The 18,323-nt window shown below is 34.3% G+C and overlaps 1 protein-coding gene across 1 annotated transcript in view; it reads right to left on the bottom strand.

The window, feature by feature from the left end:
• Nucleotides 1-18,323, bottom strand: part of Med13 (mediator complex subunit 13) — a 95,205-nt gene that overhangs the window by 53,801 nt on the left and 23,081 nt on the right. Inside the window, 7 exon segments of the mRNA XM_047543132.1 lie at nt 478-1,161; nt 11,165-11,201; nt 11,204-11,274; nt 11,636-11,797; nt 12,386-12,593; nt 14,172-14,369; nt 15,086-15,231. Of these exon segments, the coding sequence (XP_047399088.1) occupies nt 478-1,161; nt 11,165-11,201; nt 11,204-11,274; nt 11,636-11,797; nt 12,386-12,593; nt 14,172-14,369; nt 15,086-15,231 (1,506 nt within the window).

Here is an 18,323-nt window from a genome sequence, read left to right as displayed (position 1 = left end):
CCTCATGGCCTGGTAACTCTACTATTTGATGTATTTCCTAGAGTAATTGAAAATAACAGTGAAAAATTGGAAAATAACATATCCATCTTTCAGAGAGTAAATTAAATTATAATATAAGAAGAAAATGCCATAAAGCCATTAACTTGACTTAGAGCTACACATATAAGGACATGTATAGAAATGATAAGCACCAAAATCAAGAAGTAGAAGAAAAATAGTACACTGGAGTTCTAACTTAGGTTGGCTGATGGATATGCAAGTGTTTGTAATTACTTTCTCTACAATTTTTGGTGGCTAAACTATTTCATAATGAAGAGTTTTCCCTATGGGAAAAAAAAAAGAAATTATGCAAATTTAATACTCAGAGGATTTATTATTGTAAATCCTCTTCTGAAACAAATCCTGGAGTCCCAGTATTAAGATCTTAGATCATTTCCACCCTTAACTTATAGTAGTGACTATTAAAAAAATACATACTCTGTAACTGATGTTACACTTTCCTGTCCAAAAGGTCCAACTGGATCATCCTTGAATTTATCACTTGGAAGTTGAGGTGGTAAAAACTCTACATCTTTTTTCTTTGGGACCTTGTAATACTTCCAGGCTACATTAGCTTCATCTTCTTCCAAGTTTACAGCTGTACCAATATATACCGTAGGCTCTACAGCTTCCTGGAATTGAGGTGGGAAAGACTGGGATAAACTGTCTATCCTATCTTCCATTGGTTTAGTAGGAACCAAGGGATCCGGTGTTGGCATTTGATAAAAATGCTGACTCTGAGGAGTTGAAGGTGTTTTAGTTACTCCTTCATCAACCACGTCACATGGGTGAGGACTAAGTGGGGGTGGTTGAGGTGAATTTGCCATTTCAGTGCCATGCATCTGAGGAGTCTTTGCTACATCATTAGTTCGGATGTTTGAAAATCTCACTTGACTATCTGAAGCAGAGATTACAAGTCTTTGGCTGGCTGAATCTGTGTCCATGCCAACATCATCACTAATAGATATACGATGGTGAAAAGGAGTCAAGGGGCGTTTCTGTGGCTTTTCACTCTTTTCTTGCTTCTCACTGGTCTTGTGCTTAGGAAGTACTTGTTGCTGCTGACCTAAAGATGGTGCCTGTCCTTGTTGTCCCGAATTTCTTGATTTGGGATTTTTGTGCCTGCAAGTTAAAATAAAGGTTTGTATTTAGAAAATCACTATTACAGCAAGGAATACAAATTAACATTATTAGATATTCAGGTATTAATTGTTGTTTTACATATAATTCTAAAAATAGAATAATCTGGCAGGGTACAATGGCATATGACAGTAATCTCAGAACTTGAGAGGCTGAGGCAAGAGTATACCAAGTTCAAGACCAGCCTCAGCAATTTACTGAGGCCCTAAGCAACTAAGCAAAGCCCTGTCTCAAAATAAGAAATAAAAAGGGCTGGGGTGTGGCTAAGTGATTAAAGCATCCCTGGGTTCAATCCCTGTTATCAAAAAAAAAAAAGTCAAAGACTATTTCATAATTAAAGGAAGAAAAAAAACTTTTTATTCACAATTAACATTGTTAGAAACTATTCAAGGTGTTCAACACCTAATCAATCTTAAAATGATTAGAAGTGGGACATACAAACATTGTCTCTCTTCTGGTGTGACATAATACAAAGCAATAGGCACTGTCCATAAAATATTCTTGCTAAAAACACGGACATCGAATCTACTCAAGGTTCTAGATCAGCAGTGCTCAAAAGAACTTTGTACCATGGTGGAAATGTTCTGTATGTAACACTTGAAATATAGCTAATGCAATTGAGCAACGTAATTTTCATACTACTTTAAATAGCCACTATGGTTATTAACACAGTTTGTATTAAAGGATAGCTTTAAGAGCTACCCTCAATTTACAGAAATACAAAAGAAGTTAAATGACAGTGAAAAACAAATTGGAGTACAGAGGTACAGAGTATAGAGGTAAATGAGAAAATCAGAACGTGAGACATCTGATAGGACAACTGACCTAGTTTCTCCAACCAAATCAATGTCATATAAAAAAAAGGCAGGAGACTACAGGAGAGACTCAGAATACTTACAAAAAAGTAAGTTGGGCTGGGGTTGTGGCTCAGTGGTAGAGTACTTGCCTAGCATGTGTGAGGCACTGGGTTCCATCCTCAGTACCACATAAAAATAAATAAAATAAAGGGTATTGTGTCCATCTACAACTAAAAAAAATTTTTTTAAATAGTAAGTATTCCTTATTTGCTTGCTAGTCAAACAAACCACCTGTAAAAAGACAGTCCTGAGACAAATATAGACAGGGTATTATGGTATGAAGGAATTACTGTTCATTTTATTGGGTATAATAACAGAATTATAGTTAGTAAAAAATAATAGGGTCAGGGGTACAGCTCAGTGGTAGAGTGCTGGCCTACCACGTACGAGGCCCTGGGTTCAATTCCCAGAACCATACAAGGGGGAAAAAAAACTCCACACAGAAAAGCACTACAGAAGTTAAATGATATCTTAGATTTGTTTTTAAAAATTTCATTAAGCAGCTAGGCACTAGGGGCTGGGGTTGTGGCTCAGTGGTAGAGCACTTGCCCAGCATGTGTGAGGCACTGGGTTTGATTCTCAGCACCTATAAATAAGTAAATAAAACAAAGGTTCAACAGTAACTAATAAAAGTATTTTAAAAAAAGAAAAATCAAACAAACAAAAAGCGGCAGCTAGGCACTGTGGTACACACCTGTTATTCCAATTACTCAGGAGGCTGAGGCAGGAGGATCCCAAGTTCAATACTAGCCTGGGCAATTTAGGACGACCCTGTCTCAGAATAATTGGAAAAAAGAAAGGGGGTGCTGGGCTGTAGCAGAGTACTTGGCAAGTATGCCTGAGGCCCTAGGTTCAATGTTCAGAATCTCAAATGAAAAACAAAATATCTTGAGTATAAGTGCAGAATATAGGCCAGAATAAATTAAGTTCATAGAGTCATGAAATGGAATATTATGAAACTTACCTAGCATGAGTCCACTTGAGTTAAAAAAAAAAAAAAAAAAACTACTTCACAAAAATAAAGGGGAGACTGATAAAGTAGAAAAAGGGGATCGAGAAGGAGGAAGTTGGGGAGAGCATGAAAAAGTACTGGAGAATGAAATCTACAAAACTGTGCTTAGTCCATGTATAAATATAACATATATATATTTACACACAACATGTGTATAAATAAAAATTAAAATGCACTAATTAAAATAACAATAATATTAGAAGGGAATCAGTAGAGTAGATCACGCAGATCGGGGGAAGGAGGAAACATAAGAAAGGAAAGGTACAGGGACTAAAACTGATCAAATTCTGTACAAATATGGTACAATGAATCCCACTATTAAAAATAATTATAATGCACCAGTTTAAAAAAGCAGGCAGAACTACTTAATAAGTGAAGGGAACATATCTATAATTTTATATTATTTGCATTTTTTTAGATACAGCTTTATTCTTTTCTTTTTAATACTAAGGACTGAACCAAGGGGGCCCTTTACCACTGATCTACATTCCCAGTCCTTTTCATTTTTTTTATATTGAGACAGGGTCTCTCTTAAGTTGTCCAGGTTGACCTCGAACTTGTCTCTTCTGTATTTTCTAGTAAGGGTGGCTACAAGTTACATGTGGCTTTTAGACACTTGAAAAGTGGCCAGTCCAAACTGAGATGTGGCATAAATGTAAAATATACCAGTTTTCAGGATATGTTATTTTTTAAAAGTCCCAAATTTCATTAATGTTTTATAATGACTGTACGCCAAAATAATCACATTTTAGATAAATGGAGTTCAACAAAACATATTAAAATTTAAAACAGCTTCAGCAAGAGAAATGAAGCAAACATGGTAGTAAGTCAATATGGATAGTTAATAAACAGAAATTCACTATCTATTCTATGATTTTGGTATATTTTCAAAACTTTTCATAAGAAAATAAGGTGGAAATACCAAAACAATAACAACAACAACTTGGAAGATAGGAAAAACAAGATTCAAGTATTCCAAGATTCTGTTCTGTATCATAAAAAGAAGAGACTCTAACTTTAGGAAAGCAAACAAAATAAACGCTTAATTCAATTAACAAGAGAATGTCAAGTTAAGACAGGAGAAGAGAAAAAAAGAAGATAATAGTAACTGTAGAAATGAGGGGGAAAAAAAAATGCCAGGTGCAATGGCACACACCTATAATCCCAGCAGCTCAAGAGGCTGAGGCAGGAGGATCACAAGTTCAAAGTCAGTCTCAGCAACTTGGCGAGGCCCTAAGCAACTCAGCAAGAACCTGTCTCTAAATAAAAAATAAAATATAAAAAAGAGCTGGGAATGTAGCTCAGTGGCTAAGTGCCCCTGGATTCAATTCCCAGTAGCAAAAAAAAAAAAAAAAAAAAAAAAAGAGGAAAAAAATTCATCAATTACTCACTACAGCAGTTCATAAAATATGGTCCATCAACCCTTCAGGGATTTAAAACTATTTTCGATTAATATGCACCAACACATTATTTGCCTTTTTCATTACACTGCCATTTATAAAGATGGTACAAAAGCAGTGGACAGTAAAACTGTGAAATTAAACATGATTGTGGCAGTGTTTAAACTGTTTTAGTAGAAATATTCATTGTGTTCTTCACCACCACATACTCGTTTTCAAGCCAACTTTACTTGAGAATATTCTTCATGAAAACAGCAAAAAGTTATTTAATTTTTATTAAATTTCAATCCTTACATACAAGACTTTTTATATACTGTATGAAAAAAAAAAAAGAGGAGGTAAGCCTGTAACTGGGAGGCTGAGACAGGAAGAATGAGAGATCAAGGTGAGCATCAGCAACTCAGTGAGGCCTTAACCAACTTAGCAAGACCCTATCTCAAGATATAAAAAGGTCTGGGGATGTGGCTCAGTGATAAAGGGGCCCTCGGTTCAATCCCTAGTACCAAAAAAGGGGGGGGGGGGGGTTTGAGGCGGGGGTTGGGGTGGATGGGGTGGGAAGGTAAATGTTTGCTACATATTAAAGTACAATGGCTGCTTTGAGGAAGAGCACTTGTAGGAAAAGCACATGTACAACTATTTGAGGTATAAGTTAACTAGCCACTTTTTTCACAAAACACCAATTTTATATGAAAAACAGTAAGCATCCATCCATATTTGACCAATTACTCAGGAGACCTACTTATTAAGTTACCAAAAATGAACAAAACAAGTTTGTCCTTCAGAGTAAGATTTAGAATTTTGGAAAACTATCTACCACAGTGAACTTAACAATTTTCTAATATTTTAATACTTTTCTGATGAGATCATTAACGATACAGAAGAATAAAATTTTTGATACCTTGTAACAAAATGTTCAGAAGATCCACATAATTTAGTGAATTGATGTTTTCCAAACAACCAATGTATGAAAAATCATGTTTAAGTAAAAGATCCATTCAGTCATTAGTAGAGTATAAAAACTTCATTAACATGGCTTCAGATTCCACATTATAACTATCTTTAAGAAACTATCACTTGCAAATTTTGGTGCAGCATCAAAGGAGAATATTCATAGTTATATGAAAAAGTTATTAAAATATTCTCTTCCCTTTTCCACTGCACAGCTGTGCGGGACTACATTTTCTTCACATATCTCAACTAAGACAACAAACAAGAGGTTGAACACAGAAGTAAATGTGAGAATCCAGCTGATGTTCAACATTAAAGAGATTTAAAAAAACTGTAAAACAATGGCACTTGATTTTTTGCTTTAGAAAATGTAATTAATGTCTATAAAAATTTTTTATTCATGTTAATATATACTGGGTTTATTGTTTTTAATAAATTAAGTAGTACTTTAAAATTTCTCTAAAATGAATTTAAATATAAACAGCCCACTTAAACAAAAGCACTTTAGGAATCCACACCTTTCTTTTTTCTTTTTGTTGGACTGGATATCATACTCAGAGCAGGGCAAGCACTCTACCCACTGAGCCATACCTTAGTGCCCACAATAATTTTTAAGAGTGTAAATGAGTTCTTAAGCCAAAAAGTTTAAGTAGTCTACTTTGTGTGCAGCAGTAATGAGAACATCTCCATTAAGGAAGTGAATTATTTAGTTATATTATAAATACAAGGGATGTGAAAAATAAACAACCATACATTTACTTACTCAGGTATAAGAATAGGAACTATATTCATTGAGGCTACATAATAATAATGCCATGGCTTTTTAAATTTTTGTAACACTAAGTCATAGTCATTTTCTTCTATACAGACCTTTTCTCAAAAAAAAAAAAAAAAGACAAAAAAAATTTCTAGTATGAAACTCATACTAGAAATTTCATACTAGAAATTCAACCTACTTGGGAAATCTGCTTAAAGGAGGTGTTGTCCTTAAAACACAGAACCAATCTCTTGAGTCTTTTTTCCTATTGGCCTTAAATTCCTAGTACTTTAGTGTTAACATCTGAAATTTAATGTATTGCTTCTTTCTCAAGTAACTTGGCTAAGTGCAAATTGTCTTATGAACATTTTACCAGACAAGTCTAACATCAATAAACATGCACACTATTCAAAGCTCACTAGTAAATGATGAAATCCAAACAATTTTATGCTTCTCACTTACTATAACTTTAAAAAACAATTTTGAAGACAGTTCTCAGATAAGCAAAAGTACAAGAAAAACCAGCATTGTCTTAAAAAGAAAAAAATGAGGAAATTTGGCACAATCTTTTTGAAATCACAACTGTTTAAGCAGCCTTTCTGCCCACAACTATATAATCCACCTAGTTTATGTCCTTCACAGCACTCACTCTTAAATTTAAAAGTTCAAAATCTAACTTAACAGTCATAGCAACAGCCATTTTTAAAAAGTTGATACAGTTAACACGAACCACCTCTGGAAGCAACCTATATGTTCATCAAAGAAAAAAACTGGTACTTTCAGTGGAATAGCAAGATGATATTTAAAACAATGAGGCAGATTTACAAGTAACTAACATGTAAAGATCTAAGGAAAAAAAAAAAAAAAAGGATGTCAAATACATCAGAGTAAGTCAAAAGTGGCACACTCCTGTAATCCTAGTGACTCAGGAGACTGAGGCAGAAGGATTACAAATTCGAGGTCAGCCTCAGCAACTTTGCAAGACCCTGTCTCAAAGTAAAAAAGGGCTGGGGATGAAGCTCAGTGGCTAAATGCTCCTAGTTTCAATCTGCAGTACCAAATAAATAAATAAAAGTAAAATAAAATTAAAAAAATAACAAGGTAAGTGTGAGAGGAAATGTAATGCAAAATTACAAAAAAACTTTAAAAAAGCAACTGCAGTCACTTCTAGGAAAAGATAGTGGATATGGGGGGGAGGGTGTCAAGCTTTATATGTATAATAATTTTTTGAAAATTTATTTTTGCAAACAATTTGTTATATATTTATGCCATTTTTAAAAAATAGAACCCAACGTTAGGCAGGGTCCAGTCCTACCTTTCACTCAGAGAAAATTTACTATAGAGAAGAGGTTACAAAATAAAGAGAGAGGCAACCAACATAATAGTAACTTGGGATTGTGACTTCAGACTAAAAGGACAATAAGATGAATTAGTTTGACCATATTGCAGAAGCCTGGGATGTGCTATAAACATAGCAGGAAATGCTCAGTAGCATCTGGGACCATGGAGGAAGGGGCTATTAATAGGACACATGAGAGCTGCTGCTGGAGCTGGCTCAAAAAAGTAGTGGCTTCTTCCCTCCTCCCACCCTCTAATCTTCTATTCGTGCCTCCCAGAAAGCAAGGGAGCCTAAGAATTTTAATTCCCTGCAATACAAACCAGAGCAGGGAAGAGCAGGGATGGATCTTAGAGCAAACTGGAAGGTAATTAGCGTAGTTACTTATCAACATATGTCCTACTTCCTATATTTCACAGCAAAAGAGGATACACATATACGGTTGCTCAAGGTCTCACCCTCATTTAATAAAAAACCAGGTTGGGTGCTGCGGTACACCTGTAATCCCAGAGGCTCAGGAAGCTGAGGCAGGAGGATGGTGAGTTGAAAACCAACCTCAGCAAAAGCGAGGCACTAAAGCAACTCAGTGAGACCCTGTCTCTAAATAAAATACAAAATAGGGCTGGGGATGTGGCTCAGTAGTCCAGTGCCCCAGAGTTCAATCCCTGGTATCTCACCACCACAACCAAAAAAAAAAAAAAAAAAAGAAACAGATGGAGGTGGTGGAAGAATTTGAAGTACAAGATACAACATCATTTAAAAAAAAAGAAAAAGAAGAAAAAAAAAGTAATAGAAACACTGTATACTTACTATAGTGGCAAACTGACAAAAGTTGTATGTATTGAATATACAAAAATTTTTGTATACCAAATCTATATGTATCTGGGCACAATTTCTAAAAGTATGAAAGAAAAGGATTTTTTTTTTAAATATTTTTTTTAGTTGTCAATGGACCTTTATTTTATTTATATGTGGTGCTGAGGATTGAACCCAGGGCATCACACATACCAGGCAAGTGCTCTACCATTGAGCCACAAGCCCAGCCCCAAGAAAATGATTTTTTAAAAATTAAAAATAAATAAATAAATAAAATTTTAAAAAAATAAAAAGTAAAAAATTCAGGGGTGGGGATGTAGCTCAGTTGGTAGAGTGCTTGCCTGACATGCCCACAGCCCTGGGTTCAATCCTCAGTGCCACACACAAATAATAATAAAATAAATAAAGCTCAATCTAAAAGGTCAAGAATTTTTCTTAAACACACTTTTTTTTTTTCAGTTGTAGATGGTCACATACCTTTATTTTTTTATTTTTATGTGGTGCCAAGGATGGAACTCCAATGCCTCATACATGCTAGGTAAGCGCTCTGCCACTAAGACACAACTCCAGCCCCAAGGCTAAGAATTTAAACTGATATTACCAAGATGCATTTTTTTAATGGTTTTATTTTCTTTTCAAAGAAATTTTATTGGTGCATAATTATACTTAATAGTGGAATTCATTGTTACATATTTGTACCCATTTTTGATAATACAGTAAGTGCTCTTTACTACCAAAAAGGATTTTCAAGTCTTTTTCTAAAACTATTTTAGAAAAAAATACTTAAAACTCCTATCTTTGAAAAAAAATAAATAAAAACTAGTAGTAGTACTAGTAGTAAAGAAAGAAAGAAGCAAAAGTCTAAGTTAGGACCCAAAAATGAAGAGCTGCTTAATAAAAATGCCAATATAGATGAAGAAAAGCCTAATGTCATTTAAGTCTATCTGTCTTAGCATAGGGATGAGCAGGCTTCTTCTCTAAGTATATATTTTAGGCCCTGGGAACAACAGAGTTTGTGTCCAAACTATCATCCTGCACAGCCTAACAATGTTTCAATAATGGAACACATATACAACATTGGTCTCATAACATTGCCTAGTGTCACTGTGGCTGTCTTGGTTCCTTTAAGTACACATAATGTTTGTACAACAATAAAATTGACCAAGGACACATTTCTTGTTTTTCTTTTTTCTTTTGAGGTGCTGGGGATTGAACCCAGGGCCTCATGCTTGTGAGGCAAGCACGCTCTACCAACTGAGCTATATCCCCAGCCCCTCCAAAGACACATTTCTTATAACATATTGCTGTTCTTATAACAGTGCTATTAAATGCTGCATGACTAAACTCTATCACTATAAGGCAAACATACCATAGAAAATGAGTAAATGAGCCGGGTGTGGTAGTGCACACCTAGAATCTCGGGAGTCTGAGGCAGGAGGATCACAAATTCAAAGCCAGCCCCAGGAACCTCACAAGGCCCTGCACAACTCAGTGAGACCCTTTCTCTAAATAAAATACAAAAAAGGGCTGGAGATGTGGCTCAGTGATTAAGTACCTCTGGATTCAAGCCACAGTACAAAAAAAAAGAAAAAAGAAAGAAAGAAAAGTAAATGAACAAATCTTTATAGACACTAAAATTTAAATTCCACATAATTTTCATGTATCACCAAACATTCTTTCTTTTAACTCTTTAAAAATGTAAAAAATCATTTTCAGCACACAGGCCACACAAAACAAGCAAAAGGCTAAATTTGGCTAGGCAAGCAAAGTTCAAAGTTCACCAACCCCTGTTCTTATACAAATTATTGAAAAACAGGTGCAGTTGTTAACTATTTTAAACTGTAAAACAGTTAATATATCCATATTTTTATTCCAGTCTATCAACAAGAGGTAAGCTTTCAACAATGTTGCCAGACATTAAAACATTACCATCTTTTAATCCAAAGAATCTAAGGTAAGAACATTCAATGTACACAAAACACACCGCAATATTTCAGAGTCAGTCATTCTATTCAAATAGCTAAGGTAAGAAAAACTTTGGCCCTAACCTGCAGGCACTCCATTCTTTTGGCTCATTTCCATGGGGAAGAAGGGGAGCCACCTATTCAGTTACAAGTTCTGGTTAGGGATGTCAAGGCCATTATTATTTACTCGACTATAAAAGTATGACTTACCTTTAATATGCAGAATAAAATAATAAACTTGGCAATATAATTTCAAAGCCTCTAATAACCAAATCTCATCAAAAAGTCCCAATAAATAAAATAAATACAATTGCCTAAAGAATTCGTTCTACTACCAATCTTTAAACAATACAGTTTATTAGAAAGCTTGTATTTTGGTAATACAGCTTTAGTCCCTTGCTGAATCATATTTTATGAATTTTATCCCAACAAATCACTTGTAGCTACCCAAAGAAAAGCACTCACTGCAAAAAACTCACTGTGTTTACTATAAAAAAGAAAAATGACAGTGGAGATTTTTACTAAGTATATCATATATCATCTCTTTTATAAGAACCCTTGGGAGAAATTTCTCTGGCACAGTGCTATTGAGGAATAGTTTTCTCAAGAGACATGTGTGTCTTTTATTTTACAGATGCTGTATATACCATAACCCAATAAAATTCTCTTTTATTTGGCTGCTAGGAAAAACTTTCACAGTCCACCTCTGGTGTCTGGAAAATACATACATCTATAATCAGCTTTAAATTATTGAATAGTCTTCCTATATTTATTTCTTCTGAAAAAAACCCTAACACACAGTGTTGACATAAACTATCCCAAAGTGAAGTATTTAGCAGAATAAGAAATAACATACATATACACAGAAGCATCAATAAACTGAAAAATAACCTACCTCAAACAACTGCAATTTGTTCTTTGTGTGGCTTCACAAAGTCCCAGCATGCCACTTTATCAGCAGTTTCTTCTTCACATAGACCACCTGATGAAGCAGAATACTTCCTCCTAAAATTTGAAATTACAAAATGTCTTAAGATTCAAAAATTTTGTTAACTTAAATTTAGCATTAAAATTAATTTTAAAAAACAAATTTTGAACTAAAGTCATAGAAATGACTGTTTAACACTTATTTATAAATAAGCAACATGAAACCTTTTTAACTTGAAAATGAAAATACGTGAATGGGAACAGTGGTACATGCTTATAATTCCAGCCATTAAGGTGGCTGAGGCGGGAGGATCACAAATTTGAGGCCAGTCTCAGCAACTTAGCAAGATTCTGTCTCAAATTAAAATATAAAAAAGTCTGGAGATGTAGTTCAATCCCAGTATCATAAAAGAAAAATAAGGAAAATTAAAATACGTACTTGTTCTGTGCTCTGTTCATATTACATTCTTGCCAAACTCTATCCACCACATGATTTGCTAATTTTCTGGGTATTTTCCCACCATGGTGGCTAGTACTATCAGAGTTGAAGCCATCAGACACTGAAGAAAATTTGACCCACTTCTGGGCAGACTGAGGATCACTGCAAACAAACAAAAAATAGGCTGTAGGAGAATAAAGTAGGTTTAAAGTAACATTATTGGGGGTTATATTAATTTCTGATACAACTTGCTCTAGCTATCTAGTAAACCTGTTCACATTTGAGGAAAAAAAAGAACACTACTTTAAATACTGACAACAAAAAATGTGAACAGGGGATGTAAACTGAATGATTAGTATGTCATCTTTGTTTTCCTGACTTGGAGGATCAAATAAAATTATAGAGGCCAGGGGTATAGCTCAGTGGGTAAAGCACTTGCCTACCATGTGTAAGGCCCTGGGTTCATTCCCAGCACTGCAAATAAACAAACAAATTGTCTTAATTTTAGGAAATACACAATTATGTAGGAATAATGGGACATCGCGTATGCAGCTTATTCTCAAATGGTTCAGAAAAAGACCAGTGATAATGAATGTACACATACAGAGAGGGTGTTGGAGCAAATATTAAATTTGTGAATCTAGAAGAGGGCACTCTTGGTAACTTTTCAGTAAGTTTTAAATTATTCCAAAGTACATTTTTTTTCAGGGCTTATGTACTCAATAGGTTTATCACCAAAATCAATGAAACAGATTAGTGTATACCTGTTGGACTTCCTCAGGAGACGTAGGTGGTGTAAGAGTAACTGAAGACATAGCAGGATCTCTTGTGGAAGCAGGCACTTGGTGGACACCCAAGCAAGAAGCTGAACAGTGAGAGGATCCCACAGAACTAGGCGTAGGAATGTCTGACTGGGGGACTAGAACAAAGCATGCTGGGTAGATCATTCGAACACCAGCTGAAAGGTGAAAAAAATGAACAGGAAAATCGATTACTATTATAACTATAGTGAAATTAGTCTCACTCAAAAGCACTATAATGGAAAAGTAGATATACTATGATCACATTTGCATAAAAAAGTTTTTATCAAAATACACTGTTTTGGCATAAGGTGTTTCTTTTTTATATTTTTAAAGAAGGAAAAAAGGTTTTTTTTGTACATTTGACCAACTAAAACATATATATTTTTTAAATGTATTACTAGAATTATAAATTATTTTCTGTTTTTTAATCAATATGTCTACTTTCATTTTTTTTCGTGCTAGGGACTGAAGCCAGGGCCTCACCCAAGACAGACAAACAACTACCATTGGGTCACATCCCCAGTCCTATATAGCTCTATTTTAAAAGTCTGATAAATGTCTGTGTTTTGTTTCTGTTTTTGTCACAACTGTTCTGGAAGTAATGTCTTTATTGAAACTGAATACTGGTAATCTTTTTAATTAAGAAAAAAAAACAACAAATGTAGCCATCTTCAAATATAGTATTAGATTCCACTAAATCCTATATTATGGTCTAATCCCAATTATCTGCTCAATTACACATTCCCCAGGCTTCCCATGTCTCCTAAAGTATAGTACATATATATGTCTTAACCCCATTGTGGGGGCCTGGCTATGTGTCTTATTCTAAAATATATGCTATATCCTAACAGAAACTGTCTTCTGCTAGTAGCATTCCCCAACCAAAGGGTCACCTTGGTAACCTTGGTTCCTGAATGAGAACACATATAGAATAGAGCCAATGTGAAAACAGCTGACCAAGGCAGAGCACACTAAAGTCACAAGTTCTTTAGATACATTTTCTGTTACTGGAGATGACAGTTTTTATTAAAAGTTCAAGCACTGCACGACACAGGGTTGTCCACTTTCCAGGTCTCCAAATATTGACTCACTCACAATTCTTCCCATCCTAGCATGCTTCCATCTAAATAGAATATTTCCCTATCCCAAAGACTTTGGCATGGTCATGTAACTAGTTTTTTGTTTGTTTTGTTTTGTTGGGTACTAGGGGTTGAACTCAGGGGTGCTTTTACCACTGACCCACATCCCACCCAGCCCTTTTTATTTTGAGACAGGATCTCACTAAGTTGCTGAGGCTAAGCCTGGAACTTATGATCCTCCTCCATCAACCTCCCAAGTCAACTGGATTACAGGCATGCACCACCATGCCTGGTTGTGTAACTAGTTTTGTTGAAAGATAAGTGAGCAGATGTGATATACACCATATCGTAGCAGAAGCTTTAGATACACTCATATGATGAGATTTGGTCCCTATTGTTTTGCTTGTTCTCATAAGATTAGTGTGTCCCAGATACTGGGGACTCCTTTAACCTACACTGCAGAATGAGATGATATATGGTGCCAAACCATGGTCAAGCTCCAGGCCTTATGTAATCCAAGCAGGAAATAAGCAACACACAGTTGCTTGCTGTTGAAAGTCACTGAAGTATTAGAATTGTTTGTTATTCAGCAAAATCTAACTAATACAGACAGCCACATAGTTTCCCCTTCAGATTAATACTCAGAATCCATACCAACAAGAACTTCTACTGCAGCTAAAGAATCATCTTCCCAATCCATATCTTCCTGTTTTTCTTCAGACATCTCCTTCAAGCAACATGAAATAGGATAGAACTGTTTCCATTCACCAATCAATTTTTTTGTAGCTGAATCAGACATCTTGAATGCCTGTCCTGTGAGAGTGCCATTTAGTCCAAATGGGCTTAAGATAACTAGAAACCCAGAGCAGACATCAAGTAAGTAACTAAAGACTGTTATACCAAATAAGATCATGTTGAATAGTGTGACAAGTAATTATGCAATTCTAAAAACTATTAAAAAAATCTGTCTACCCCCAACTCAGAAATACCCAGAATTCCAGAAGGAATTGGGGTATCTGTATATTCTTCAATTTCTCCTGACTAAAAAAGCAATTTGAGGAAAACACTGTGAATATATAACTCTAAGTACTTATGATGGACTACAAAATAAATTTAAACAAACATTAGGTTGAAGATCAAAATAACACATTTCTAGTCCTTAAAAACAAACCAGCAATCTTATAATAAAATATTTCCTCTGAGTTGAAATGTTTTTATGATTTAAATGATATCAAAAGTCCCTGTGTAACAATGTTAAACATGGCTTATATGACCTGACCCACAGTATAATCCTGAAAACATTAACAAATAATGCTATTCAACAAAACATATCAAAACCTTAATATTTGTTTTCAAGGATTAAAAAAAATTAAATTAATAAACATACTTTGTTGACTTTTTTAAATACTCTAGTGGGAGAAAAGAAGATACTACATCAAAATCATCACTAGGCTAAAGATCAGGGGGAAAATTCCACCAACTTCCAAATGCAAAATGAGCAACTTCAATAAGAATATTCTTGAAATAACAATAAAAGATCAAATACCTAAACCAATAAAACAATATACCTTGAAATGGGCTATTAGATTGCTGAGCAAGGGTGATGTGCTCTTCACTGAGAAGATATACAGGTTGATGTTGGTTAATTTCCACACTGGTACAAACATTGCTGTCTCCATGCAAGAAAAAGGTGAAAGAGCAGGACAAGTGTTCACTAATAAAGAAGAAAAAGTTGTATTTTAGTTATAATTAACAGCAAAAAATTAAAAAAATTAAAAATAAAAATAAAAAATAACTAGTTTTTCTTCAATAAGAAGTTATACCACAAAAATGCATACTCTTTAACCCAGAAATTCTTCATCTGAAAAAAAATCATAGGTATGAACAAATATTAAGTTTTAAGAAAGGTGGTTAACAGCACTGTTTATAATTTTTTTAAAAAGCTGCAAAATAGATGAACCAGTTAAACAAGTTAGGTATACTCACATAGATACACTATTATATAACTACAAAAATATGTTGGGGGAGAGGGTTTAATAAAAAGCAGACAATTATCAAAATAGCATGGTCTTAATTATTTTTAGAAGAAAAAAGAAATTTCCTTAATTAAAAAAGTCTAGCAATAAATTATGGTCATAATTTTACTTTGTTTCATTTTCCCCCTCCCTCTCAATAAGAAATACAAATATATAAGCAAGCCATGGTGGGGCATGTCAAAAACCTCAGCACTCAGGAGGATCAGGTAGCAGATGGCTTGGGCCCATCAGTTTGATATCAGCCTGGGCAACAAAGACAGACCCCATCTAAAAATATACATATAAACACAAATATGTTTTCTCATTTTATTATTTCTGAAATTGAGACATAGCCAATCGTTTAATGAAATCTCTCAACCAATGAAATTATTTGAAAGCAATCCTAGAATCAAGAATATAGGGGCTGGGGAGATAGCTCAGTTGGTAGAGTGCTTGCCTTGTAAGCACAAAGCCCTGGGTTCGATCCCCAGCACACCCCCCCCCCCCCAAAAAGAATATATGTAAAATACTGTATGAGGTGTGCCTGAGTACACAAACTAGAAAACATACATGCCTAAGGACAGAAGATGTGTTCTTAAAACAGATTTAGACAGTGAAAAGAGAATATATACTAAGACTATATACTTAGATTGTATATTAAGAATCCACTTTTCTTATTTTTCTCCACACATTTAAAGATATCCTTCAAAATATGATCACCAATCTACTCGTAACCTGCTAAACATGAATAAATCCTTTTGAATTTTTCAAAGACAAGGCAGGGCACAATGAATTGTTATATTAAAGTAATGCTAGAACTAACAAAAGTGGAAAACAGAAAGTAAGAAAAGAAGTGAAAACAGAATGCTGCGGCAGGAGGATTACAAGTTTGAGGCCAGTCTTAGCAAAATCCCATCTCAAAAAATAAAAAGGGGTAGGGATGGAGCTCAGTGGTAGAGCATCCTAGGGTTCAGTTCTCAATGCCACAAAAAAAGAAAGAAGGAAGGAAGGAAGACGGGAGGTAAAAAGTAATAACAGAACTACATGTTTCATTTTATTTATATTAGGGAGTCAATAAAGTATATCTAAAGCTGATAGAAGAATAAATTGAAATTGATCATTCAAGTTATAAAAGTAATTTTAGAGAAGCTGGTTTGAAGGTATTATTTATCTTAACTGAATGTTCATAGCCACTCACAGACTAAAACTATTCTTTCTTCCTTACCATTACTGCACATGAATAGTCAAAAAAAATTTTTTGAATAAAATTAAATTTTAAGTAGCTGACAGAAAAAGGAAAAATTATATAATAAATCAAATATTATGTTTTAAGATAAGGAATCAAGAGAAAGTGATGTTGACAAATCAAAGTCCAGAAGTGTAAGATCTCTGCAATTATAGTAATAACAACCAGAAGCACTAAACAAAAAGTTTAAAAAGAAACCAACCTACTTACTTCTGGGAATGGGAATAGAGTATTTGAGCAGAATTTTTTTTTTTTTAATCATACCACTCAGTTCTACTTGAATTAAAATTACTTTTAAATTTTTAAAAATACTGAATTCTATATATTATTCATTCAGTGGTTACTATATCTTTCAGCTCTAAAAGTTTTGCTTTTAGTATTAAACATTGTAGGACTAACTTGAATTTTATAGAAAAATTGCAAAGATACTATAGGAAGCTTCAGCTCCCTTCACCCAGTTTTCATTAACTACGCTACATTTGTCAAACAAGAAACTTACATTGCTATGTCACTATCAATTGAACTCCAGTCTTCATGTGAAATTTCCACTTGTGCTTTTGTCTGCCTCAGGAGCCAGTCCAAGAAACTCTATTGCATTTAATGAATAATTTGGGTTTTTTTTGTTTTGTTTTGTTGTGATACTAGGGATTGAATCTGGGGCATGCTACCACTGAGCTACATCTCCAGTCCTTTTCTTTTTTGAGATGGGATCTCTCTAAGATGCCCAGGCTGAGCTTAAATTTATAATTCTACCTATTTCTCAGGGAGCATACTCTACCTCACCCAGCAAACCAGTAGCTTTTAATAGGGAAAGGAAAAAAAAAAAAAAAAAACCAACTAAGCTTGTTTTTCCGCTGATTAAAATACTAATGCTACTTGGAACAGCTATAGGTTAAGGAATTATGAAGACTATGTAATATTTGCTTTAATAAAAGAGGTATAAATCTAAAATAATCACTGAGTCAAGATGATAAAGGGATTATTAACTAACAATTTTGAGAGCTTTTCACACAGAAAAAGACTCTTGCCATTGCTCGTTTAATATAATAAACTCACTTTTTAAATATTGCTATCTAGCAGAATTTTCTACCAATGATAAAGTATCTGTACTGCATAACACACAAACAATATACCAAACATAAGCTTAACTCCAAACACTGAGAACAAATACAAATCCCAGTGACTTGGGAGACTGAAGCAGGAGGATCCCAAGTTTGAGGTGAGCATCAACAACTTAGCAAGATCCTGACTCAAAAAAAATATATAATAAATAATAATAATAACAATAATAATAATAATAATTTTTTAAAAATAATAAAAGAGGCAGGGGGAAGGTCTGGGGATACAGCTCAGAGGTCAAGCACTCCTGGGTTCAAACCCCAGTACCAAAAAAATAAAACAAACAAAAAATAAAAACAAGCCTACAATAACTTTAGTGTTATATTCAGATGTATATGTACTGCATACTAAACCACCAAATGAAATCAAGTGCTATTTCTTCATGAAACAGTGCTATGCTGAGCACACAATTATTTAGTTACAGTT

The sequence above is a fragment of the Sciurus carolinensis genome, chromosome 3, assembly GCF_902686445.1.
Source record: "Sciurus carolinensis chromosome 3, mSciCar1.2, whole genome shotgun sequence".
Lineage (NCBI taxonomy): Eukaryota > Metazoa > Chordata > Mammalia > Rodentia > Sciuridae > Sciurus > Sciurus carolinensis.
This window is presented reverse-complemented; position numbering and strand designations above follow the sequence as displayed.